We start from the raw sequence: 22,835 nt of genomic DNA, 5'->3' as shown, positions 1-22,835 counted from the left end.
CCACTTCCATCCCCATTAAGATTTATTTAGATTGATAAGAACTGTGCAAAATGGTATTTAGTGCTAATTAACATCAAATTCAAATCCTTCTTTCCCTGAAGTTCATCAAACTTTTAACTCCTTTGGTGCCTGTTAGAAGAAAGGAAGATTTGCCTCTATATCTTCCTCTATATTTGTCTTAACCTATCTCTCAAACATCTCAAAGTGCTTCACATGCACTGAGTTACTTTGAAACGAAATGACTGCAGTTATGTCGGCAAACACAGCAGCCATTTTTGCACACAGCAAGTTTACTCAAACAGCAAGATGAATGACTGACAGTAATCTAGTTTGTTTGCTGGTTATGGAAGGGAGGAATGTTGGTGGGGCACTGGGAGAACTCCTGCTTTTCTTTGAACAGGTCCTTAACATTCTCCTGCATCAGTGGAACAGGCAGAGTGACTTTGATTTAACATCTCATTCAAAGGTCTACACCTCCAACAACGCTGCACTCCCTCAATACTACACGGAAGTGTCAAACTAAATTATGGGCCTGATATTAGGAGCACGGCGGGTTGGCAGCAAGGGGGTCAACTGGGCACATGGGTAACGCGCCCAGTGAAATCGGGGTGCTCCGCACGCGATTGTAGCTTGATTGAAGGTACTTACCTTTGCTTCCGGGTTTCGCGCTGGAAAGCTGTGCAGCAGGCGGACTGCGCATGCGCAGCATAGGCTGTCAGCTATTTAAAGGGACAGTCCTCCACTGACTAATGCTGCAGAAAATAGGCAAAATTACAGCATGGAGCAGCCCAGGGGGAGGTAGTGGCCTGCCTCTGCCACCACGAAGGCCTGGCTCGAGTGGCAGAGGAGGTCACCAGCACCACCTGCATACAGTGCAGGATGCACTTCAATGACCTAAGTAGGTCAGCCGAAGTGAGTACATTTACTCATTCCCCTACACTCCGTCTGCCACATCACCACCCCCACCCCACATCTCCTTCTGCACTGCCAACACTACTCTGTCACATCACTCCTCACACCCACTCAAACCTCATCCTCTTCTTACCTGCACTTACTCACCTCGCCAGTACTCATCCCACCACTACCACTCGACTCAATCCTCATACAATCTCATGGCTCTATCTCATACTCACCCTCTCATGCATCTCTTTCACGGTCAGCCTCACCCAACCTGCCACTACCTGTGCTGCAGCCTCAGGGCACGCATCACATATGTGCAGTAGGCAACGTAAGGCAAACGTGTCGTGCGCATGAAGGGGATGCACAAGGGTGTTTGAGGGTTTGTCATGGTGTTTACCTATATTTAATTTCTGATCAACTCACATTACGTATTATATTGGCACCACTACTGCCACGTCTTTGCGAATCTTGTCTGGTTTGTGCAATAATGCCCTTTCCTGAGGATCACTATGAAGACCCACACCTGATGCCACCCATTGTGTCACTGCAGAGTGGGTGTAGGTGTATTTGCGGGGCTCTTTTGTGCAGGCGACTGAGAGACGTCAACGATGTCCCCGGTGGCACCCTGGAAGGATGTGAAGGAGAAGTTGTTGAGGGCAGTGGTGACTTTGACAGCGACAGGTAAGAAGATGGTGCTCGGGCCAGCTGGGAGCAGCTCGGCATGAAGGAGGCTGCAGATGTCCACGACTACATGTCGAGTGACTCTGAGCCTCCATGTGCACTGCTGCTCAGAGAGGTCCAGGAAGCTGAGCCTCGGTCTGTAGACCCTGTGGCGAGGATAGTGCCTTCTGTGACGCATCTCTTCTGCGGTTGCCCTCCCTCCTGCTGTGCAGGTGGATGTGTCACATCACTGTGCTCCACGTGTCAGAGGTGGACGGCGAGGCTGGTGATGCTGTTCGTCCTCTGAGGAGGTCATGACTTCAGCTACGGCGGCCCCCATCCGGAAGATGTACGTTTGAGGGGGTCCGCAAGGTAGGTACATGTGTCTGGACACCGGGGTAAGTGTGCAAGTTGGTGAATTTTATTGTTAGGAGGAGGGTGGTGAAGGCCAAACTTTGTCCAAAGTGACAGAGTGGCTTCCTACAATGAGTGAGGGTCTCCCCTCCTCCACCTGTCAAATGGACCTTTGCAGCTGCCACAGGCTGATGGCTGCAACACGTCCATTTGAACTGGGAGTGTTTCCCCCAGTACGGGAAACAGTCCCAGTTGTTTGGAAAATTCCACCCCTCCTAAAATATCAGGTCAATCAGATCTGTAAATGACCTGAAGTACCTGGTTAATTACTTTAAGTGGCACCCCGCCGGCTTTAATTGCTGGTGGGAGTCCCACATGCGGGGGCTGCGCGCGCATGTCAGCGCGTCACTGGGGAACCCGGAAGTGGCCGGGTTGGAGCCGGGCTCTGGACCCGCCCCGGGAATCCCCGATTTTCTCAGCCCCCCCCGCCACGAGCGCACCTGCTCGGGGGTGTGAAAATCGAGCCCTATGTGTTCAAGTCCTGCAATAGGGCTTCAACTCACAGCCTTCTCACTTGGAGGTGAGAGTGCTACCAACTGAGTCAAAGTGACACTGGAGAGTACACCACCGTTAACATGCCTCCCTAAAATTCCTCTCAACACTGTATGTAAAATCCCATTTTAAAAGGTTTACTGTCCTCTGGAGCAAGGCTCCATTCCAGGAAGAGTTGTCCCACACTTCTGCTATTATCCACTTTGGGGAGCAGGTTGTATTGATGTGGACGTTTCTGGTGGCTGTCACTGGCTCCCCACAGTAGTTTTAATACAGGGTCTAACCTGCTGGGATGGTATCACGCACACCAGATAACATCTGCATGCACAGGGTTTAAAAGTTAGCAAATTGTCATCAGAAGTTATTTCCACTAGAAGTCATGTGAGCTGAGCATTGCATGGCAGAGTGCAGAGGTGAAATTTGGGCTTGGAAGATTACAGGTCTAATACAAAGCCTACTCGATTTTCTCCCTATTAATTTAAAATGGAAGGAACATCAAGCAGACTCTGTTTCCCCTCTAGATTTTTCCTTTCTCTGCTCTGCTCACGCAGTGCTCAACACTAAGTGGTAAAGACGGACATTTACCCCCATGATCTCTTTAAGCAATATACTTTCAATTGTTAAGAAGCATTCAAAATTAAAAGGAAAATATAATTAGAGAACCAATTGTTAACAGTAGAAAATAGAAATTACTAATATAGTGGAAACCTCTTAATGGGAACTCATGCCAAGGAAGTCATTTCCTTTATTCAGATGTTCCTTTTAACAAAATAGTGCATGGTTTTGTTACATCCAGACTTGACTATTCCTGTGCTGTCCTGGCTGACCTCCCATCTTCCACCCTCCATAAACTTAAGCTCCTCCAAATCTCTGCTGCCTGTATCCTAACTCGCACCAAGTCCTGTTCACCCAACACCACTGTGCTCGCTGTCCTACATTGGCTCCCATTCTGGCAACGCCTCAATTTTAAAATCCTTATCCTCCTATTCAAATCCCGCCATGGCCTCACCTCTCCCTATCTCTGTAACCTCCTCCAGCCCTACAGTCCTCCAAGAACTCTGTGTTCCTCCAAATCTGGCCTCTTGTCCATCCCCCACTTCCTTCAGCCCACCATTAACGGCTGTACCTTCAGCTGTCTGGACCCTAAGCTCTAGAATTCCCTCTCTAAACCTCTCTACCTCTCTCTCCTCCTTTAAAATCCTCCTTAAAACCTACCGCTTTGACCTGGGTTTTGATGACCTGGGTTTTGATGACCTGTCTTAATGTCTCCTTCTTTGGCTCATTGTCAATTTTTGTTTGATAACGCCCCTGTGAAGCACCTTGGGATATTTGATTACGTTAAAGGCGATATATAAATGTAAGTTGTCGGGCTAGAAATGCTGTCAAAATAACAGTGAGGCGAATGCCGCTCTACGTTTTTATGTGTAAATGGTACAGGCGAGAAGCAGATGTACGGTTAAATGCGAATATCGAAAAGTTTCTGTACCTGATTTGACATTGAATCTACCCCCTTTAATTCACCCTCCTTCTCAGTCCTTCCACTGTTTATTTCCCAATCCTTAAATCTCCTCGGTTCAGGAGATATCCTTTTGCTTGCCCTGTTCACTCAGGTCCCAGATGCCCTGCTTCCATCACTGTGCCGTTATCAGCTCGCACTTGCAGCAACTTCGTGGGCAAAGTTTTTTTGAGCTGAAGGGTGTGGGGGCAAGTCTAACTAATGACAGACACCATGAGATGCCCTACTACAGCAAAATTTGGCCCATTGTTGTTGATTCCTGTGGTGGTGATCTATCTTGTACAGGCCCTACAGTTAATATTGCAGTGAGTTTGCACTGCGTGGCAGCAAGATCTAAAACTGTTCTATTCAGCTATTTTTGGGTCCGAATCTATTTTGGAGCAGTCATGCTGCTTTACTTCATTTGTTTAAAGTGCAAAAATCAATTCCATTGCTATCACAGAACAACTGTGCCTATAAACCAACAGTTTTTCAGAGTCTATGTATGATGTATATTTTGTACTCATTGGGGTGAGAGATGCTAGTAAATGGGGGCTGGAAAACTTCATCACTGTTGGTACTTGGCAGCATGAAATCCTCAAAGGTCAAGTATCCTGCGGGTTCAGAACAGAGTAAAGCTCGCTGTGCTGTACCTCATCAATATACCTTAGCCCCAACCTCAGAAGACAACCCCCTACTGCATCAGTGTGAATACTGATGTTTGGTGAGAAGTTGGCTTTGATTTGTATTGATCTTGCGAGTGGGTTATGGTCAGTGCCACTTAGATCATAAGTTCAAATTATAACATAAGTTAAAATGAATTAGGTAAAGAGGTAAATGTTAGGGTTTTTATAGTATTTCATTTTTTTGGGGTGGGGATGGTCGGTTATTTTGTAGCTAGTAGCACTGCGATTGTTAATTATCCTAATGTTTACTGTGAATATCCTCTTCAGAAGGATTTTGGAAGGGAGATTAGCATCAAAAATTAGAACATCATGTCACTTCTGTGAAATATGGAAATCATATCAAATATAGCATGATTTTCCACATTAGTAATCATTGTGGAATGTCAGGGAGGTTGGTAATTTTCACTAAATTAGGGGCAATTTTGTGGTTTGTTGGACTCACTTAGGCATGACTTGGGAAGTAGGTGGGGGATAACTGGAGGATTCTAAAACTTCGGCTTTATCGGACTGTAAATGACCTCTGTCCAGACTCTTGATATTCTTGTTAAAAAGTGTTCTAATATCTTTAGAAAAGATATTAAAAAATGCAGTTGTTTTTTTAACTGTTCTAAATTGAGTTGGTTGGAGGAGTAACAAAACGCTGGTGAAATAATTGGCGTAATTGCAAGTATTTTATTCTGTTGATCAAAAGCTGAAAAATCTCTCCCTCAAGTGGCCCGACGAGGTATTTAATGAGAATGTTTTCTTTGTAAGGCTTTGTTCTCCCCAGTATTACTGCCTGTTCGCAAAATGGTCATCTCGTTCCACGGAGGCCCAGGGCAATTAAAAAGAAAACTAGTCTCACAAAGCAAATGTAATGGAAATATCTATATAACACAACTACAATGGAATGTTGTGCTTGTATGCTCAATTAAGGGCCTTGCCCTCATGAAAAAAGGTCTGATAAACTATTTTTAAATTTGAGAAAGGGGATAAACCATGTGGTGTTTCTACCATTGTGATATATAAGTAGGTCTTACATTATGGGGTCAATTTGTGCTGCCGGCGGGAACATGGCCTAGTGGGCTGCCAGCTCGTCCGGAAGTGGTAGCACATCGGCTCGGGTGATTTTAATGGCTGAACCTTATTAGTGTGTCGCTTGGTGACTTCCCGCCCAAAAGGGCCCAGAAGTCGACGGGAAGCGGCAGTTAAAGTCGTGCAGCTCAGAGGCCGCTATCAGGGACCCAGGAGAATGGTCCCGGGCACAAGGTAAGTGGAACGGAGGGAGCAGGGAGGTGGGGAGCGGAGGAGACATGAATTTTCCTTGTGTAGCCTGGAGGGGACCCCTACTCCTCCTGGCCCACAAGGAAACCTGTAAAAGAATTGATAACTTACACTTTCCTGGGCTGCTCCTGGCCCTGGAGCTGGAACCCGACAGCTTTGTCCTAGTAGGGAGGCCATCACTGCTCCTCCTCTAAGACCTCAGGTTAAAATACCAGTCAGAAGGGCCCCGCTGGCTTCAGGTGAGTGTCCTTGCTGCAGTCGGTCAGATCTTGGTGGAAACAGAATGGGTAAGAACCCTGCTTCATTTTTACTGCCCCTCGCCCAGTTTCCAGCTGGCGGGGGGAGTTAAAATTGACCCCAGTGTGTTTCAAGCAAAGTACTTGCAAAGGGTTTGATGAGAATGGAATCCATTTTAAAAGGTAAAGCTTGTGTCTTTTTTCAGTTGCAAGGAAGAAAATAGACAGTAGGAAACAGTTTGTTGTGATGACGCTATTGTGCCAACAATCCTTCAGCTGACTGCTTCCCACCTTTTCTCTTTCGTAATAATCCATATAAAAATTCTGATGCATTATTTTTCTCTGGGGCAGAGTGGCCAGTTTATGTTGCCCATGTCTGTACAGACAAATTGAAAGTTCAATCTCCCAGCGACAAGCACTTGTGAAACACTTACGTTCTTATGGACATGCTGTTACAAGTGTCAGCCTTGGTTTAGTGGTAGCACTGTCACCTCCGAGTCAGAAGGTTGTGAGTTCAAGCCCCACTCCAGAGACTTGAGCGCATAATCTGGGCTGGCACTTCAGTACAGTACTGAAGTGGAGGTGCCAAATTTTTTTGGGTGTGATGTTAAACCGTCTGCTTGCACAAGTGGAAGTAAAAGATCCCATAACACTATCTGAAGAAAAGCAGGGGAATTCTCCTGGCGTCCTGGCAAACATTTACCCCTCAACCAACACCAGAAAAACAGATTATCATTTTGTTTATCTGACGACAGTTTATGGGCACTGTCTGCCATGTTTGCTTACATTATGATGTGGAGATGCCGGTGATGGACTGGGGTGGACAAATGTAAGGAATCTTACAACACCAGGTTATAGTCCAACAGTTTTATTTGAAAATCACAAGCTTTCGGAGGCTTTCTCCTTCGTCACTGACGAAGGAGAAAGCCTCCGAAAGCTTGTGATTTTCAAATAAAACTGTTGGACTATAACCTGGTGTTGTAAGATTCCTTACATGCTTACATTATAACAGTGACTATGCTTCAAAAGTACTTTGTGGGCTGTGAAACGCTTTAGGATGTCCTGCGGATGTGAAAGGCACTATATAAATGCAGCTTCTTGTTTTCTTTCTTATTCATACATTGCAGCACCAGCTGTTGTCCCTGACTGTTGTGTTTCACCCCATACAGCCAGCAACAGAATGATACAAGGCATTTAAAATCGAGCACGTGTGTACCTAATAAAAAGGCTATTGTTCCTTGAACTCTTTAACCCGCAGTAGTTCCCAATGGAATACATAGCCGAGGGCTCTAAAGGTTACGTTGTTAGCATAACTGCATGTGCCCAACGCAGGGCTGCTCTTTGTCTGTTGACACACCGCATGACTTTTATCGAGTGTCACCGCAACAGATGTTCTTGCGCGCTGGGACCAATGTCGTCACGCTTTAATGCTCTACAAAAAAAAGCATTGGTTTTGTGCTGCTTTGGTGCTGTTGAATGCAAACTAAAAATAGTAAATAAACATACAGAGACTGATGGAGCAGTTTCCTTTTCCTCTGGGTACACGAGACTAAATCCAGCCCAAGGGGATTTTGGGTTTAAGCCTTTCGCGTTTCTGCCAGCTGAATGAAGTCCGAAGGGAAATGAGTTTGGGCAGTCTCCATCCAGTTCCCAGTGGGTGTGAGTCCACAACACAGATTGCACTTAATTTGTCACTAACTGAGTAACCTTACCCAGACAGGCCATAATAATATGCTTTGTGGGAAAACTGCACTAACAGTGGAAGTTCAGGATGTTTTAGTGATCAAAGTTCAGGCATATTGTTTTGGCTGGAGGAATCTCACATTGCCTCTGACCTGTGTGCTGCACCTCACCTTGGAGAGCTTAGTGCAATTACTGCTTACGACCAAGAACAAGGATGCATTTTTCAACACCAGCATCCATAGCTTGGGCATTAAATCAATTCTCAGCAGTGGCTTCTCTAGTGGCTCAGCCACCCAGACCCAGAAAGGCTCCAAATTCAATCACTGATCTGTGCGAGTCAGCTGATCTCAGCCGTGGTGCTACAATTTGACCTCAGTGCCGCTGGGTTGGAGGGGGAGAATTGGCCAGGGTTCCCATTCCTGATCATCCAGCAACCGTTACTTGAAGCGCATGTGTGCGGAAGTTGGTGTCGGACAGAAAGAGGCTTAGCAGTGATGCCACCCACAACTGATTAGCTTGTCATCAATCGCACCTGAATAATGATCACTTGGATGAGGGCAATCGGTGTCCATGACATTATAGTCTAGCAAGAAGTAAACATCTTCGGGAATGGAAATAGGTTGGGAGAAAAATGGCAAGAGTGAAAAAAATCTGAGCCAAATACAAATTTAATATACTTTTAATTTTAGCAAAAAATACAGAAGTTGTCGAACCTAGTCACTTCTCATGGCAGTAGCTCCTGTTAAACACTGAATTTACTACTTCTGTGCATTCTTTATTGTGTTCTGTTGTCTTTTAACTGTTTTCTATAATATTAAACTTACATCAGCAGGTATTTACTGGCAATTCAATTGCAGGAGATCGAATTTATGGTATTGGCCATTCATTTATACGTCTGAACAATAGTTTGCTAACTAGAAGGATTTTTTTATGAAGATACAGTCATTACAATGGAGCCAGATGTGTTTTTGCAGGTTGAACAGTTACCGTTATGATACAGTTGGTGAATAAGGTAAAGAATATTAATATGGTGGTAATTAACAACTTGATTTATGGAATGCCTTTCTTATTGCAGAAGGACATCGCACTAAAACCCCACGAGCGCTTAGAGAAACTTCAGAATCCTCTTGCAAAGAAAAAACGCAATGAACTGCAAAATGGCCTGAGTTTCCATGCCAACAAGAATAGACACAGCTACCGCAATCAAAGTTCCGACAGGGAAAATTACCCCAGCTTGAGTCATGGCCATGGGAAACAGAAGCACTTCCAGAAGAGGAACAGACAGGTAGGACTGATCATTTTTTTTCTGGGCAGGAATTGTGAACATGATATGAGATACCCTTGAATGCAAGTTTACCACTTTATTTTGTGCTCCACTCTGATTTGGCCGAGCCAGTACTCAACAGTTTCCCTAAATTCAGAGTGGGCAGATCATTTAATAAAAAAAGGGTGGTGGAGGCACAATGTATTTTGAAGTCTATCTATTACACCTTAATAATTTAGTATTCTCCACCTCACACTGTTTGTAGTTTCTTCTCAGAGGTTGTTAAGGATTCAAAGCAAAATGATTCTGATCAATCTCGACCTTGTGTAAGTGAACATTAACCACTGGCCTAGACTGTCAATAATTCAGAAACCTCACTTTGAAGTCATATGGATGGTAACTGTGGGAGGTAAAGATATACTCTGGTTTAGTGCTGTGGCAAACAGAACAAGAGCTTTGGCCAAGTCGATATCAGTTTTGACCCCTCAGCTTTCCAGTTAATCATATTTGCAAAGGATTTTCCTATAGGTGGCACTCTTCCACAGCTGTTAGTTGAGCTAATGACTGTATTAACGTGGCAATGGTATCTACAATTGATTATTCACACCAAAACTAACATCACACTGCTCGTTTGACTGTAAAAAAAACGTGAAGAGTTGTTTGGGTGATCAGCACTAATAGGCTGAGTGGCTTTGACTCTAAACTGAGTGGAAGGTTGGCTCCATTGATTGAATTTTACTGACAATAAGCCACTTCAGCAAATCTGTGTGCAGCTCCTTGGAAATTTCAGTTGGAGCCAGAATAGTCACAATGGTCACAGTTTCTCCACCTCTGCTTTTTGGGCAAGGGCCTACAGAGTTTAGAGCTGAGTCATAATGCCAGGGTGAAGTTGGAAGTATCCTACTTTTTAGCTAACTCTTAAGAAAGAAAATCCCATGGGGTTCAATGAGAAACTGTGGAAAAGCGTACAGTTAGTGACCAACAATATAACTCCCATGATCTGTTAACTTCATCGTGAACTGTGAGTAGAAAACCAGTAAATGCGGGGACTTGGGGAAATGCGGGGAGAATCTTCTTCAGAAAGCAAAGCACATTTGGCTGCATCAGGTTAGAATAAAATGAAGAGTAGATTACATGAGTAAAAATCCTTGTAACATTTTGGTGAGACACATAATGATAGGTCCTCTGTTCATCGCAAAGCTAGTTATGCCCCGATTCTTTGTCTTACGTTCCCTTTTCCATAATGTGTTCTGATAGTGTGGTTAGGTTGTGGCTTAACTCTCCAGTGGTTTGCAATTCAAATGCTGAATGTAGAGTTCCAGAATAATATCATGATTCAGTGTTGATATGTTCATTATTCCCATGGTAGATTAATACTAATACTTTCAGAATGTCATTTGACATTTCTAGTCAAAGTCATAGCTTATTGTCATTCAGTTACAGCACTCTTTCTGCAACATTATTTAGTCTATGGCTTAGAATGAGGGCAAGCAGTTGCTTCTTGAAGGTAATGGATATACAGAAATAGATACTTGTTAACTTGAACTGTGTTTAATAAAGATGAAAGACTGAATTAATGGAGCTCAAGTTATCTGTTTGAACTGTGCAGAAACCAGGTCATATATAGCGAGGCCGGATGGAAGAAAGGGCTGAGAGTATTGTGAATAAATGAGCTAACAAGTGCTTGAACAGGCTGAAAACTGAAGTAACAGAGCATGGTGAAGTGTGGACACAGATCAAATATGTCCTTGGAGGAGGGGAAATTAGATCCAGCCCTGAAGGAGATCTAAATAGAAGTGTACACATTTCATTGTAGCGTGATGTTTTTCCACATAGAAAAAAGCCCTCAAATTTTGTTTATTTGTTTCATCTGAAAGTATAATTTGTGCCTATTATAGCAACAAGTGCTGTGACAGAAACCATTTGTGTCATATTCCATCCACTTCAAGCTAATGAATGCAATTAAATAGGGTTATTTAAGCCTTTGAAGATTGTTGTAGTGATCTGCACCTAAATAGGATGATAAATTTTTAAGAGACTACTTCAATCCAATTATACTGGTTGCTTGAACCTGTCAGTTGGAGACCATATAACATCGATTGCAATAGTCTTCATAAAAGACAAGTTATTCTTTGACTATTAGCGGGGATGGTTATTAAGTTTTTTAGTTTGTGTAATTTGACACAATATTTTTAGGTCTTGTCTTTAGGACTTATTTCCCCAGGACTGATCTGATGTACTCTTTTGGGGGATTTCGAGAGAAATATTGCTATTAGCTTTCTCTGATGTGAGAGCAACACTGGGCCTCTCTCTAATGGACTAATCTCTTATTCAGTCCAATTTTGTTTTCTCTACAATTGGTCCAAGCATTCTCATATATTGTGGTGTAGATTTTGCTCCCAAAATTAGATTCACAGAGCCACTTGGACAAAGTTGATGCAAGCAGTGTTTGGGAGATGGTCTTTTGATCATCAGAGGAATATGAGACTCTTTCAGGAATAAATATGTAGTATATATTTGCATCATTGGCTAATGATCATTTCCTCCTCAATAAATTGCCCTTGTGATAGCATTCAACTATTTACATTTCAGAAAGAACAGGGGGCAAGGGGAATGGTCAGTGGCCCTGAACATTGCTGTAATTTTATGCTATTCATGGCTGGAAGTTCCACAGATGTTATTACAGAAACCGTGGGCATAATTTTTACTCTGAGCTGGTAACCCACTCATATTCTCTTGGGGAACCCGGAAGTGAATTGAGTGCGTCGCAATCTGCGACCGCAACTCAATTGAAGGTAAGTATTTGAACTTCCGGGTTTCCCACGCACCAGGTAGCCAGATTGACAGACTTGGTTGACTTTTGGCAGTGAGAAGAGCTGTAAATCAAAGAGGGGGGGGGGGGGGGGCGGGAGGGGGAGAGAGAGAGAGAGAGAGAGAGAGATCATCGGGTTCGGAAAAAATCGGAGCGGGGAATGGAGTTGGGGGGGCGTGGTCAGCCAGCATCGGACATCGGGTTGGGGGAGGTTAGCCAGCATTGGAGATCGGGTGGGAGGGCGGCCGATGGCGGGGTTCCTGTTAGTCAGGTGAGCTTGTTGGGCCTGGATGAAGCACTCCTGCTCCTCCGGGTCCACAAGCTGTGCAACAAAGGCACCCACCTCATGGATCCGGCCCTTCCCACTTACTTTCACCTGACGTGATTCGGAAGCAATGGGAAACCCGAACAGGTAAGGTTAAATTCATTTAAGTTTTCCCATACACAAAATATTATGTACCTCAAGTGTATCAATGAGGTACATTGCCTTTTTAAGTATCGGCCCGCCAGCTTTAATTGGGAACGGGACTTCCTGGAGTCTGTTCTCCATACACAGACAAATCTGCCTGGGTTAAACCCAGAAGTAGGCATGTTGGAGCCAGGATACGCTCCCGCTCTGAAAATGGAGTATTTTTACTCCCCACCTGCCCCCAGCCCACCCGTTCTTGGGGGTTAAAATTTACCCCAGTGTTGTGTACTTTGAAAATTGCAAAGGAAACTTAGTTCTCTGAAGGTTAATCTCCAAGCATTTGGCTTCTTTCCCAGCTAAGATAAATACAATACAAGCCAATTATGGGCACTCTGTTAATGACAATGTTTCATTTAAAAGGAACATTTAATCAAACACTGAGTAATTCCCCATGTATTTCACCATTGCTTAATGTGAACAATTACACATGGAAAACATTTTGTTCACCTCTGTGGTGTTGGAAAAAGATTGCTGTTGTTTGTTTAATGCAGTGGGTATTTAGTGCAGCGCTTCCCAGTTTGCTTTTATTTTAGATGACCCTCCTTCTGTCAGGCTTTAGCCTCTGGTTCAATTTACAAAGTAGCCTTAATTTTGAATTTCTTATTTACATTTGGTAAGTTTTAGCTTGCAAAGTCTGAATTGAAGGCACTAACTTACCATTCAAGGAGAATGGAGAGGCAGCAGGATAATGGCAAGTGTTTAGAACAGTTATCATAACCACAGTATTAGGTCATTAAAATCAAATGTGTTGACAAAAACGATTCTGCAAGCTAAAGTAATCTAATACTCAACTAAACAAAGTTAGGTACCAGGAACAGCTAAAGAAAACTAAGGTTGCTATTAGATCAGATAAAAGGATAATGGAAAAGAGGATCATAGACAATGGTGCAAGCAATGGGAAAAGCTTTTTCAGTTATGTGAAGAGTCAGGTTACTAAGGACTCATTGGGTAAGGTGGAAATATTAAATGAATACTTTGCATCGGTCTTGAATTCAATGATGTTAACAATAAAACTGTTAATATTAACATAGATGAACATATTCGGCTCGATTTTCGCACCCACGATCGGGTGTGTTCGTGGCGGGGGGGGATTGCGAAAATCCTGGATTCCCGGGGCGGGTCTGGAGCCCGGTTCCAACTTGCCCACTTCCGGATTCCCCAGTGATGCGCTGACATGCGCATGCAGCCCCCGCATGTGGGACTCCCGCCAGAAATTAAAGCCAGCAGGGTGCCACTTAAAGTACTGAAACAGGTACTTCAGGTTGTTTACAGACCTGATTGACCTGATATTTTAGGAGGGCTGCGATTTTGAAATCAACTGAGACTGTTTCCCGTACTGGGGGAAACACTCCCAGTTCAAATGGACGTGTTGCAGCCATCAGCCTGTGGCAGCTGCAAAGGTCCATTCGACAGGTTGGGGGGGGAGACCCTCACTCATTGCAGGAGGCCACTCTGTCACTTTGCACAAAGTTTGTCCTCCACCACCCTCCCCCCAAACAATAAAATTCACAAACTTGCACACTTACCCCGGTGTCCAGACACATTTACCTACCTTGCGGACCCCCTCAAATGTACATCTTCCAAATGGGGGCCGCCGTAGCTGAAGTCATGACCTCCTCGGAGGACGAACAGCATCACCAGCCTCGTCGGCTACGCCGTCCACCTCTGACACGTGGAGCTCCACAACACAGTGCTGTGACACATCCACCTGCACAGCAGGAGGGAGGGCAACCGCAGAGAGAAATGCGTCGCAGAAGGCACTACCCTCGCCACAGGGTCTACAGACCGAGGCTCAGCTTCCTGGACCTCTCTGAGCAGCAATGCACACGGAGGCTCAGAGTCACTCGACATGTAGTCGTGGACATCTGCAGCCTCCTTCATGCCGAGCTGCTCCCGGCTGGCCCGAGAACCATCTTCTTACCTGTCGCTGTCAAAGTCACCACTGCCCTCAACAACTTCTCCTCCGCATCCTTCCAGGGTGCAACCGGGGACATCGCCGACGTCTCTCAGTCGTCTGCACAAAAGAGCCCTGCAAATACACCTACACCCACTCTGCAGTGACACAATGGGTGGCATCAGTTGTGGGTCTTTATAGTGATCCTCAGGAAAGGGCATTATTGTACAAACCAGACAAGATTCGCAAAGACGTGGCAGTAGTGGTGACAATATAATACGTAATGTGAGTTGATCAGAAATTAAATATAGGTAAACACCATGACAAACCCTCAAACACCCTTGTGCATCCCCTTCATGCGCACGACACGTTTGCCTTACGCTTCCTACTGCACATATGTGATGCATGTCCTGTGGCTGCAGCACAGGTAGTGGCAGGTTGAGTGAGGCTGACCGTGAAAGAGATGCATGAGAGGGTGAGTATGAGGTAGAGTCATGAGATTGTATGAGGATTGAGTTGAGTGGTAGTGGTGGGATGAGTACTGGCGAGGTGAGTAAGTGCAGGTAAGATGAGGATGAGGTTTGAGTGGGTGTGAGGAGTGATGTGACAGAGTAGTGTTGGCAGTGCAGAAGGAGATGTGGGGTGGGGGCGGTGATGTGGCAGACGGAGTGTAGGGGAATGAGTAAGTGTACTCACTTCGGCTGACCTACTTAGGTGATTGAAGCGCCTCCTGCACTGTACGCAGGTGCGCGATATGTTGGTGGTGCAGGTGACCTCCTCTGCCACCTCGAGCCAGGCCTTCTTGTTGGAAGAGGCAGGCCACTTCCTCCTGCCCGCCAGGGGGAAGATCTCTGTCCTCCCCCTCCTCCTCACCCCATCCAATGATACCTGGAGTGAGGCATCATTAAACCTGGGAGCAGCCTTCCCCCTGGGCTGCTCCATGCTGTAATTTTTCCTATTTTCTGCAGCATCAGTCAGTGGAGGACTGCCCCTTTAAATAGGGCTCCTCCAGCTGATAGACCTTGCTGCGCATGCGCAATCTGCCCGCCGGCCAGCTTACCAGCGGGAAAACCGAAAGCAAAGGTAAGTGGCTCCAATTAGCCTGCGATTCCGTGCGGAGCACACTGATTTCACCCGGCGCGTTACCCACGCGCCCAGTCGACCCGCCGCCCTGCCGCCCTGCTAATATCAAGCCCATTGTTTTCGATAGAATTAGGAACCTTAAAATTGATAGGGCAGCCAGTCCGGATGATATCCACCCGAGGGTCATCCGGGAGATGGGACAGGTGCTGTGCGAGCTGCACGCCTGTATCTTTAATAGCTCACTGCACTCTGGGACGGCTCCCTCAGACTGGAAGGAGGCTAAAGTAGTCTCCATCTTTAAAAAAGGAGACAAGATGGACACGGGTAACTATTAGCCCATCAGTTTGACCTCATAAATAGGGAGGATGCTTGAGAGAGTTATTAGGAATGCAATATATGACTACTTAGACAGTGAAAGACATATTAGGAACACCCAACATGGCTATAAAAAAGGTCAAGTCTTATACATTTGATTTGTATTTTTTGAATCAGTCACCAAGATAGTGGATGAGGGAAGCCCAGTAGACATTGCCTGTTTAGACTTCCAAAAAGCTTTTGACAAGGTACTGCATAGAGGCTTCTCTATAAGATCGAAGTCTCAGGTATTAGTGGCAATCCACTGCGCTGGATTGAGAACTGGCTGAAAGACCGTAGGTAGAAAGTGGTTGTAGATGGATTTGCATCTGCTTGGAGATTAGATGCGCTTGGCAGTTGAGGTGTGACTGGTAAATTATGTTTAACTTAGAAAAATGCTGCGTTATGCATGTGGACATGAAGAATGGTGAATCTATGTACACCCTTTAGGGAAAAGTACTCAAGCCGGTGGAGAAAGAAAAAGATCTGGGCATTCTGGTGCATAGATCTCTAAAGGTTCATCAACAATGCTGTTAAGCGATAGCTAGAACGAATATGGTATTAGGGTGTATTGATAGGACAATTGACTATAAGACGAAGCATACAATTTTGTCCTTGTACAAGACCTTGGTTAAGCCTCAGTTAACATACTGTGTCCAGTTTTGGTCTCCTCATGTGGTGGGAAGCGTAGACATAGGGGTGAGGGTTATAAGATAATTAAGGGAATAGATTGTGTTCGTGTAGACAGCTTGTTTCAACTGAATATGTTAGGGAGGACCAGGGGGGGTCACAATTTCAAGTTATATAAGGCCAGAACTAGGTTGGATGTCAGGAGGTCATTCTTTTCCCAGAGAATAGTGGATCTCTGGAACAGGCTGCCGGCTTGTGTGGTGAATGCCAGTTTGCTGAATTCTTTCAAATGACAGCTGGACCTGTTTCTGACTGGGGTGGAGATCACCTCATACAAAAGGTAAATACTGCATGACATTAATCGGGGCCAGAGTGGTCTCCTGGACTAGTTTCAATCGCCTAAGGAGGCCAGAGAGGAATTTTCTAGCTTATTTTTTCCTAAATTGGCCTGTGTTTTTATCTGGTTTCTCGCCCCTCCCAGGAGATCACATGGCTTTCGGGTGGGATGGAGAGGGTATGTATTGTGATGCACAAGGCATTGCAGTTGTGTGGGACAGGCTGGATGGTCCAGTGAGTCTTTTCCTGTCTGTCATGGTTCATATGTTTGAATTTGATTTCTTTTTTTAAAAAACAAGTTGAATTTTGAAAGCAAACTCTTTGAGGGAAACTGACAGGAATGGAAGGGTGGAGGGAAACTGGTTGAGGATGTTGGGGGGGCTTCCAGTCTTACCACCTGCCCTTGAGGAGAGCAACTGGGAGTGGGGGAATGGATGGAAGGCTAAAGGTGAAGTGAATGACAGTGGATTGAGATGGGGCAAGGGGGAGAGCAGAGGAGATTCAGGAATTGAGCAACATGACAGTAGAGACAGGTAAGAGAGAGACCATATTCTCTGGCTTAGCATGTGCAATGACACCAGAGATCAACTAGTAATGTAGAAAATATTATTGCTGGAAGCAGGATAGATCCCCATTTCTGTTATAATTAGAATTGGCTCCGTGAACTGAAATCCATTTGCTCGTTCTTGAACTAATAAATGGGACTTTATCTGCACTCAATGGCAGATAAGAAAATACAGTGCCTCCCTTGTTGACTACCTTGTTAGTTGGTGAGTTCAGACGTGTGACAGCTGATGTGTTTTCAAAACCTGTACATTCTGTACCTTCCTCCCAACTATCAAAAGGAATGTCAATGGTTCGAAGTAAACCAGATAAGTAACTAAAGCTGCTGTAATTGTGTAGCATTTAATTAGTGTTTACCCAGTCTTCCCCACAACTGTAGGTAAGCACTAACGATGGCTGCACAGAGTGGGCGGGTGGCTCAGTGTAAAGTGAACAGATGGATATGGTGGTGTTGACTGAGCTCTCCCAGCACGCACTGACAGCATCAGTAACAAGCAATTTACAACGTGCTATTTACAGCTTGGGTTACAGTCCTCCATTGGATCAGAGTGCTCTTTAGCAGCTGCTTTCATTAATAATGTTCTGTGAGCTGTTAATTGAACATGAAAATGTGTGTGTGTGTGCACTTCTGTGGGAGGGGTTTCTCAATGGCAGGCGCATCTTGTGTCAATGAAGAAGAAAAGACGTGCAGTATTATAATGGTAATGGAGGCTGCTATCACATGCTTCTCTTTCATGACTGAACAACCACAACTGACTGGTACTGCAGGCTGGAATAAACCGTGGCAAAGCTCCTCACAATTCAAGGAACTACTGGACGGCATATATTAGCTCACATCACACAGTCTGAAGTGTTGCAGCCAGAGAACTAATCACTCTGTTATGAAGCAACAAAATCAAAAGCAAAACACTTCGGATGCTGGAAATCTGAAATAAAAACAGAAAATGCTGGAGAAGCTCAGCAAATGAGGCAGCATCTGCGGAGAAAGAAACAGAGTTAACGTTTCAGATGGAACAGTTCTGACATAAGGTCTTTGATCTGAAATGTTAACTCTGTTTCTTTCTCCACAGATGCTGCCTCACTTGCTGAGCTTCTCCAGCATTTTCTGTTTTTATTATGAAACAACTAATGTTGCATTTATACCGCGGTTTCACAAACTGCAAGTGTACTGGTGCCCTGGAATCTGTCCCATTTCTATTGCAGGGCTGATTTCAGAGTTTGCGCACATGCCGTTTCAAAAATCACAGTGCTAACTTTAAACTTCTGACTGCAGGCCTTCTCCCAAAGGGGCAAGGGGTAACACCACATTGCTGGCCTGTATGGGTGCCTTGAGGTTTCAGCGCCAGTAGCAGCATCCCATTACACTCACTGGCGGCATGGGAAGAATCAGCTTGTGAGTGGTGCTCCACGATGCGGGTGGAAGTAACGCAGCCTATTTATATTGCTGCACTGTGGCCAGAGTCAGCATAAGTTGCAGTGGAAATCGACCCCTAACTGATGAATTCAAAATTCAATGCGACAGATGTAACCAGTTCTTGCAACTATTTCCATAACAGGGCTTGACAAAGCTCTCTGTCACTCTAGTCATAAAGCAGATAGTGACATTTTTTAGATCACCAGAAACAGTCAGGCACTTTCATGGAATAAATCTTTTTTTTTTACTCAGTACACCCTGTGGTGGCCCTCCCGCTCTCGTTAGTAGTGAGGTGCTGGGCAGTTAAGAGATCACCATACAATTAATAAAGAGCTGCAGTGTAGTACTACTTAACTACATTACAACGTTTACTACATTACAACAGTGACTACACTTCAAAATTGTAAACAATTTTACAACACCAAGTTATAGTCCAACAATTTTTATTTGAAATCTACAAGCTTTCGGAGGCTTCCTCCTTCCTCATTTACCTGAGGAAGGAGGAAGCCTCCGAAAGCTTGTAGATTTCAAATAAAAATTGTTGGACTATAACTTGGTGTTGTAAAATTGTTTACAATTGTCAACCCCAGTCCATCACCGGCATCTCCACATCTACACTTCAAAAGTTCTTTGTTGGCTGTGAAGTGCTTTAGGACGTGCTGAGGTTGTGAAAGGCACTATATAAATGCAAGTTCTTTCTTTCTTTACTATAGGAGAAGGACAGAGGCCCATTGGTTGTGATTGTTTATTATCTTTCAATGGAAACTTGCTTAATATTTTAACTTGGCCTCTATCTCTTGCTCTTTTGGTAGCTACTACTGTCCAATGTTTAATTACAAATGCTCGCTTCTGCTGTGAAGTAATTCACTAGTTTATTTTGTAAGTCAACAATACAGTGCTTAGCCCAGACGTTTGTTTTTCTGCTAATTTTCTTCTCTCTCCTGAAGATGTTGACTCCTTGCTAGGCACAAAGAAAAGGGGAAGAGGTAGAGTTAGTGATGAGGGTGAGAGGAAGGGGAGGGGGTAGTGGGAAGTTGCAGGGGTAGGAGTCACGATGGGAATAGGGGAAAGCATCAGTGATTGGGAATGGGAAGGCAGCCGCTGAGGCCCAGAAGAAGTCGGGGAGAGAGGATCAGGAGGAAAGAGAACGGGTGAGGCAGAAGAGGACAGAGAAAGAAACAGCAGCGACAGATTGAAACCGACCAGAAATAAAAGAATTTGCACCTCCCAAAGCACATCACAGCCAATTAATTACTTTTGAAGTGTAACCACCGTTGTAACATGGGGAAGCCCAGTAGTCAATCTGCTCACTGCATGTTCCACAAATATCAATAAGATAAATGACCAATTAATCTGTTTTTGATGGTGCTGGTTGAGGGATAAATGTTGGTGAGGATACCGGGGGCACCATCCTACTCTTCTTTGAATAGTACCAGGGGATCTTTTACATCTACTTTAGCACCTTGGAACGTTCTACTACATTAAAGGCGCTATAGAAATGCAAGTTGTTGTTAAGCAGGCAGGCAGGGCCTCAGTTTAATATCTCACCTGAAAAGCAGCACCTCCGACAATGCAGTCGTCCTGCGATACTGCACTGAAGTGGTAACTTAGACTCTGTGCTGAAGTCCCAAAGTGAGGCCTGAATGTGTGACCTTCTGACTCAGAGATGAGAATACTACTTCAGAGCCAAGATGACAAACCTGGATGAGCTGTCTCTATCAGCCCTGAAGATGTAAATTAGCAATCTTACAGTTGGTTCCTGCCAAGTAATAGAGTTTAATAAGCTAATTGTTTGAATGGCCAAGCTTTTCATTTCAAAACATCTGAACCACAAGGGGGTTCCAGATTATTTAACAAGGATTGTCTGTGTTTGAATACTGCAAATTAAATTAAAAATGATTCAGTTTTTTGTTTTGACCGAGCTTCATAAGACCTTGAAACTGGTCGATCAAGGTTCTGTTACAGAGCAAAGAACCAAACCAGTCAGAGAATGGTGATTTTTGATTGACAGGTGGGTCTGTGGGTGAAGTCATGGGTTGGGCCCGTAAGTAGGGGCACGACGAATGATTCTTTGTAGTCCTGTTTGTCAGACAACTCTGTGGCAGGGGGCTCGAATTATGGGTTTATATTGGACTGTCTGCATTTAGTTCATCAGTCAATCTGTATCAAACAAGGAAACTGTTCTGTTTGACTCCATGGCAGTGTATGTAGGGAGGTGGATCAAGGTGATGTACCTTTTATTTTTTTGAAATATTGTGGAAGATAGTAAACTTTACCATTTCTGTAACATTCTGATTTGAATTGAATTCTGTTCATTTATCTTTCAGTGATAAATAAATTGTCTGTTGGTTTCTGGTCTGGGTCTCGGTCTGATAGAGTCCATTTTAAATCCTCCTACCAAAGTGAGTAGCACGTAGTATATTCCAGAAAGTGGTCTAGAGCGTTCTCTGTTTGATCCCTGGGTGTAGCTATCATTTACCTAGATGTTCAGCAAGTAAAGGTACACTCCAGATCATAATGAATACAAGTAACCTTTGCAGGAGTGTACGGTGACACTGAACTCATGTAAAACCCAAAAATGTAACACCTCATTGAAAAGTATGAAAAAAAAATCACATTTTTTTAGAGGGTTACAGTTTGGGATCTAATTCATTTGTTCTTGTCTTGTTTCTCGATCAGATGGATTAACACCATCTTGAATTTGGATGAGACCATTCTTAACTTAAACTATGCAAAGAAGTTTTTAATCCTTCTGACTGAGAAGCCGTTGCCTTTCTCTCTGGAACCTGGCTGACCAAATGCGAATCTTGGGTGTCAGCAGTATGGGAATAATACTAAAGAGGCTGGAGTTAGAGAAAACAACAGACACATCCCTGGCTGAAGAATTGGAGAGAGTCACTGCCATTGGGAGAGCCAGAGGAGGACTAACATTTTGCTTTACAGGAACTGCTACGTAGCAAGTTTTTAAATGAACAAGAAGCAGCATGGGAACACTTCCAACTTATTTGGGAAATGAGGCTCAGGATATTTTAGTTCAGTTTTATACTCTGTACAATTTAAAAGAATGTGTTGAGATGAGTTTATGAAGGCAGGTGTGAAAATTCACAAAAATTAGTATCTGTTTCGGAGCATTCTCCTCTTGAAGCCAGAAGGCTGTGGACTTGAGACCGACCCCTGGGTTTGACCAGAAAATCTAGGCTGACACTTCACTGCATTATTATGGGAGTAGCGCATTGTCAGAGGTGCCATCCGTCAAATGAGATATCAATCCGTGGGCCTGTTTGGCTGTTGTAAAAAAATCTTATGGTACTAATGGAATAAGAGCGGGGAGTTCTTCCAGTGTCCCGAACTGTATTCCTTTCTCCACCCAGAACAGATTAACTGGATATTTATCTCATTTGCTGTTGGTGTGCGCATTTTCCTGCATAGAAAGAAAGAAGGAACTTGCATTTATATAGCACCTTTCACCACCTCAGTATGTCCCAGAGCGCTTTACAATCAATGAAGTACTCTTTGAAGTGTAGTCACTGTTGTAATGTGGGAAACGGGGCAGCCAATTTGCGCAAAGCAAGGACCCACAAACGGCAATGAAATAAATGACCAGACCATCAGTTTTTCAGGCGATGGTTGAGGGATAAATGTTGGTCAGGACACAGGGAAAATCATCCTGCTCTTCTTTGAATAGTGCCATGAGATCTTTTCCATCTACTTGAGCAGGCAGACAGGGCCGGAATTTATTATCTCATCTGAAAGGCAGCACCTCCGGCAATACGGTGGTCCCACAATACGGCACTGAAGTGGTAACTTAGACTCTGTGCTGAAGTCCAAGAGTGAGACTTTGAACATGTGACCTTCTCACTCAGAGATGAGAATACTACTTCAGAGCCAAGATGACAAACCTGGATGAGCTGTCTCTATCAGCCCTGAAGATGTAAATTAGCAATCTTACAGTTGGTTCCTGCCAAGTAATAGAGTTTAATAAGCTAATTGTTTGAATGGCCAAGCTTTTCATTTCAAAACATCTGAACCACAAGGGGGTTCCAGATTATTTAACAAGGATTGTCTGTGTTTGAATACTGCAAATTAAATTAAAAATGATTCAGTTTTTTGTTTTGACCGAGCTTCATAAGACCTTGAAACTGGTCGATCAAGGTTCTGTTACAGAGCAAAGAACCAAACCAGTCAG

At 44.3% G+C, this 22,835-nt stretch overlaps 1 protein-coding gene across 4 annotated transcripts in view; it reads left to right on the top strand.

Moving 5' to 3' along the window:
- Window positions 1–22,835, top strand: part of auts2a (activator of transcription and developmental regulator AUTS2 a) — a 986,792-nt gene that overhangs the window by 237,583 nt on the left and 726,374 nt on the right. For all 4 annotated transcript variants that reach the window (XM_068008151.1, XM_068008150.1, XM_068008149.1 and 1 more), the window contains exon 2: window positions 8,905–9,114. In XM_068008151.1, coding sequence (XP_067864252.1) covers window positions 8,905–9,114 — 210 coding nt within the window. The remainder of the gene's footprint in view (window positions 1–8,904; window positions 9,115–22,835) is intronic.

This window comes from Heptranchias perlo, chromosome 28 (assembly GCF_035084215.1).
Source record: "Heptranchias perlo isolate sHepPer1 chromosome 28, sHepPer1.hap1, whole genome shotgun sequence".
NCBI lineage: Eukaryota > Metazoa > Chordata > Chondrichthyes > Hexanchiformes > Hexanchidae > Heptranchias > Heptranchias perlo.
This window is presented reverse-complemented; position numbering and strand designations above follow the sequence as displayed.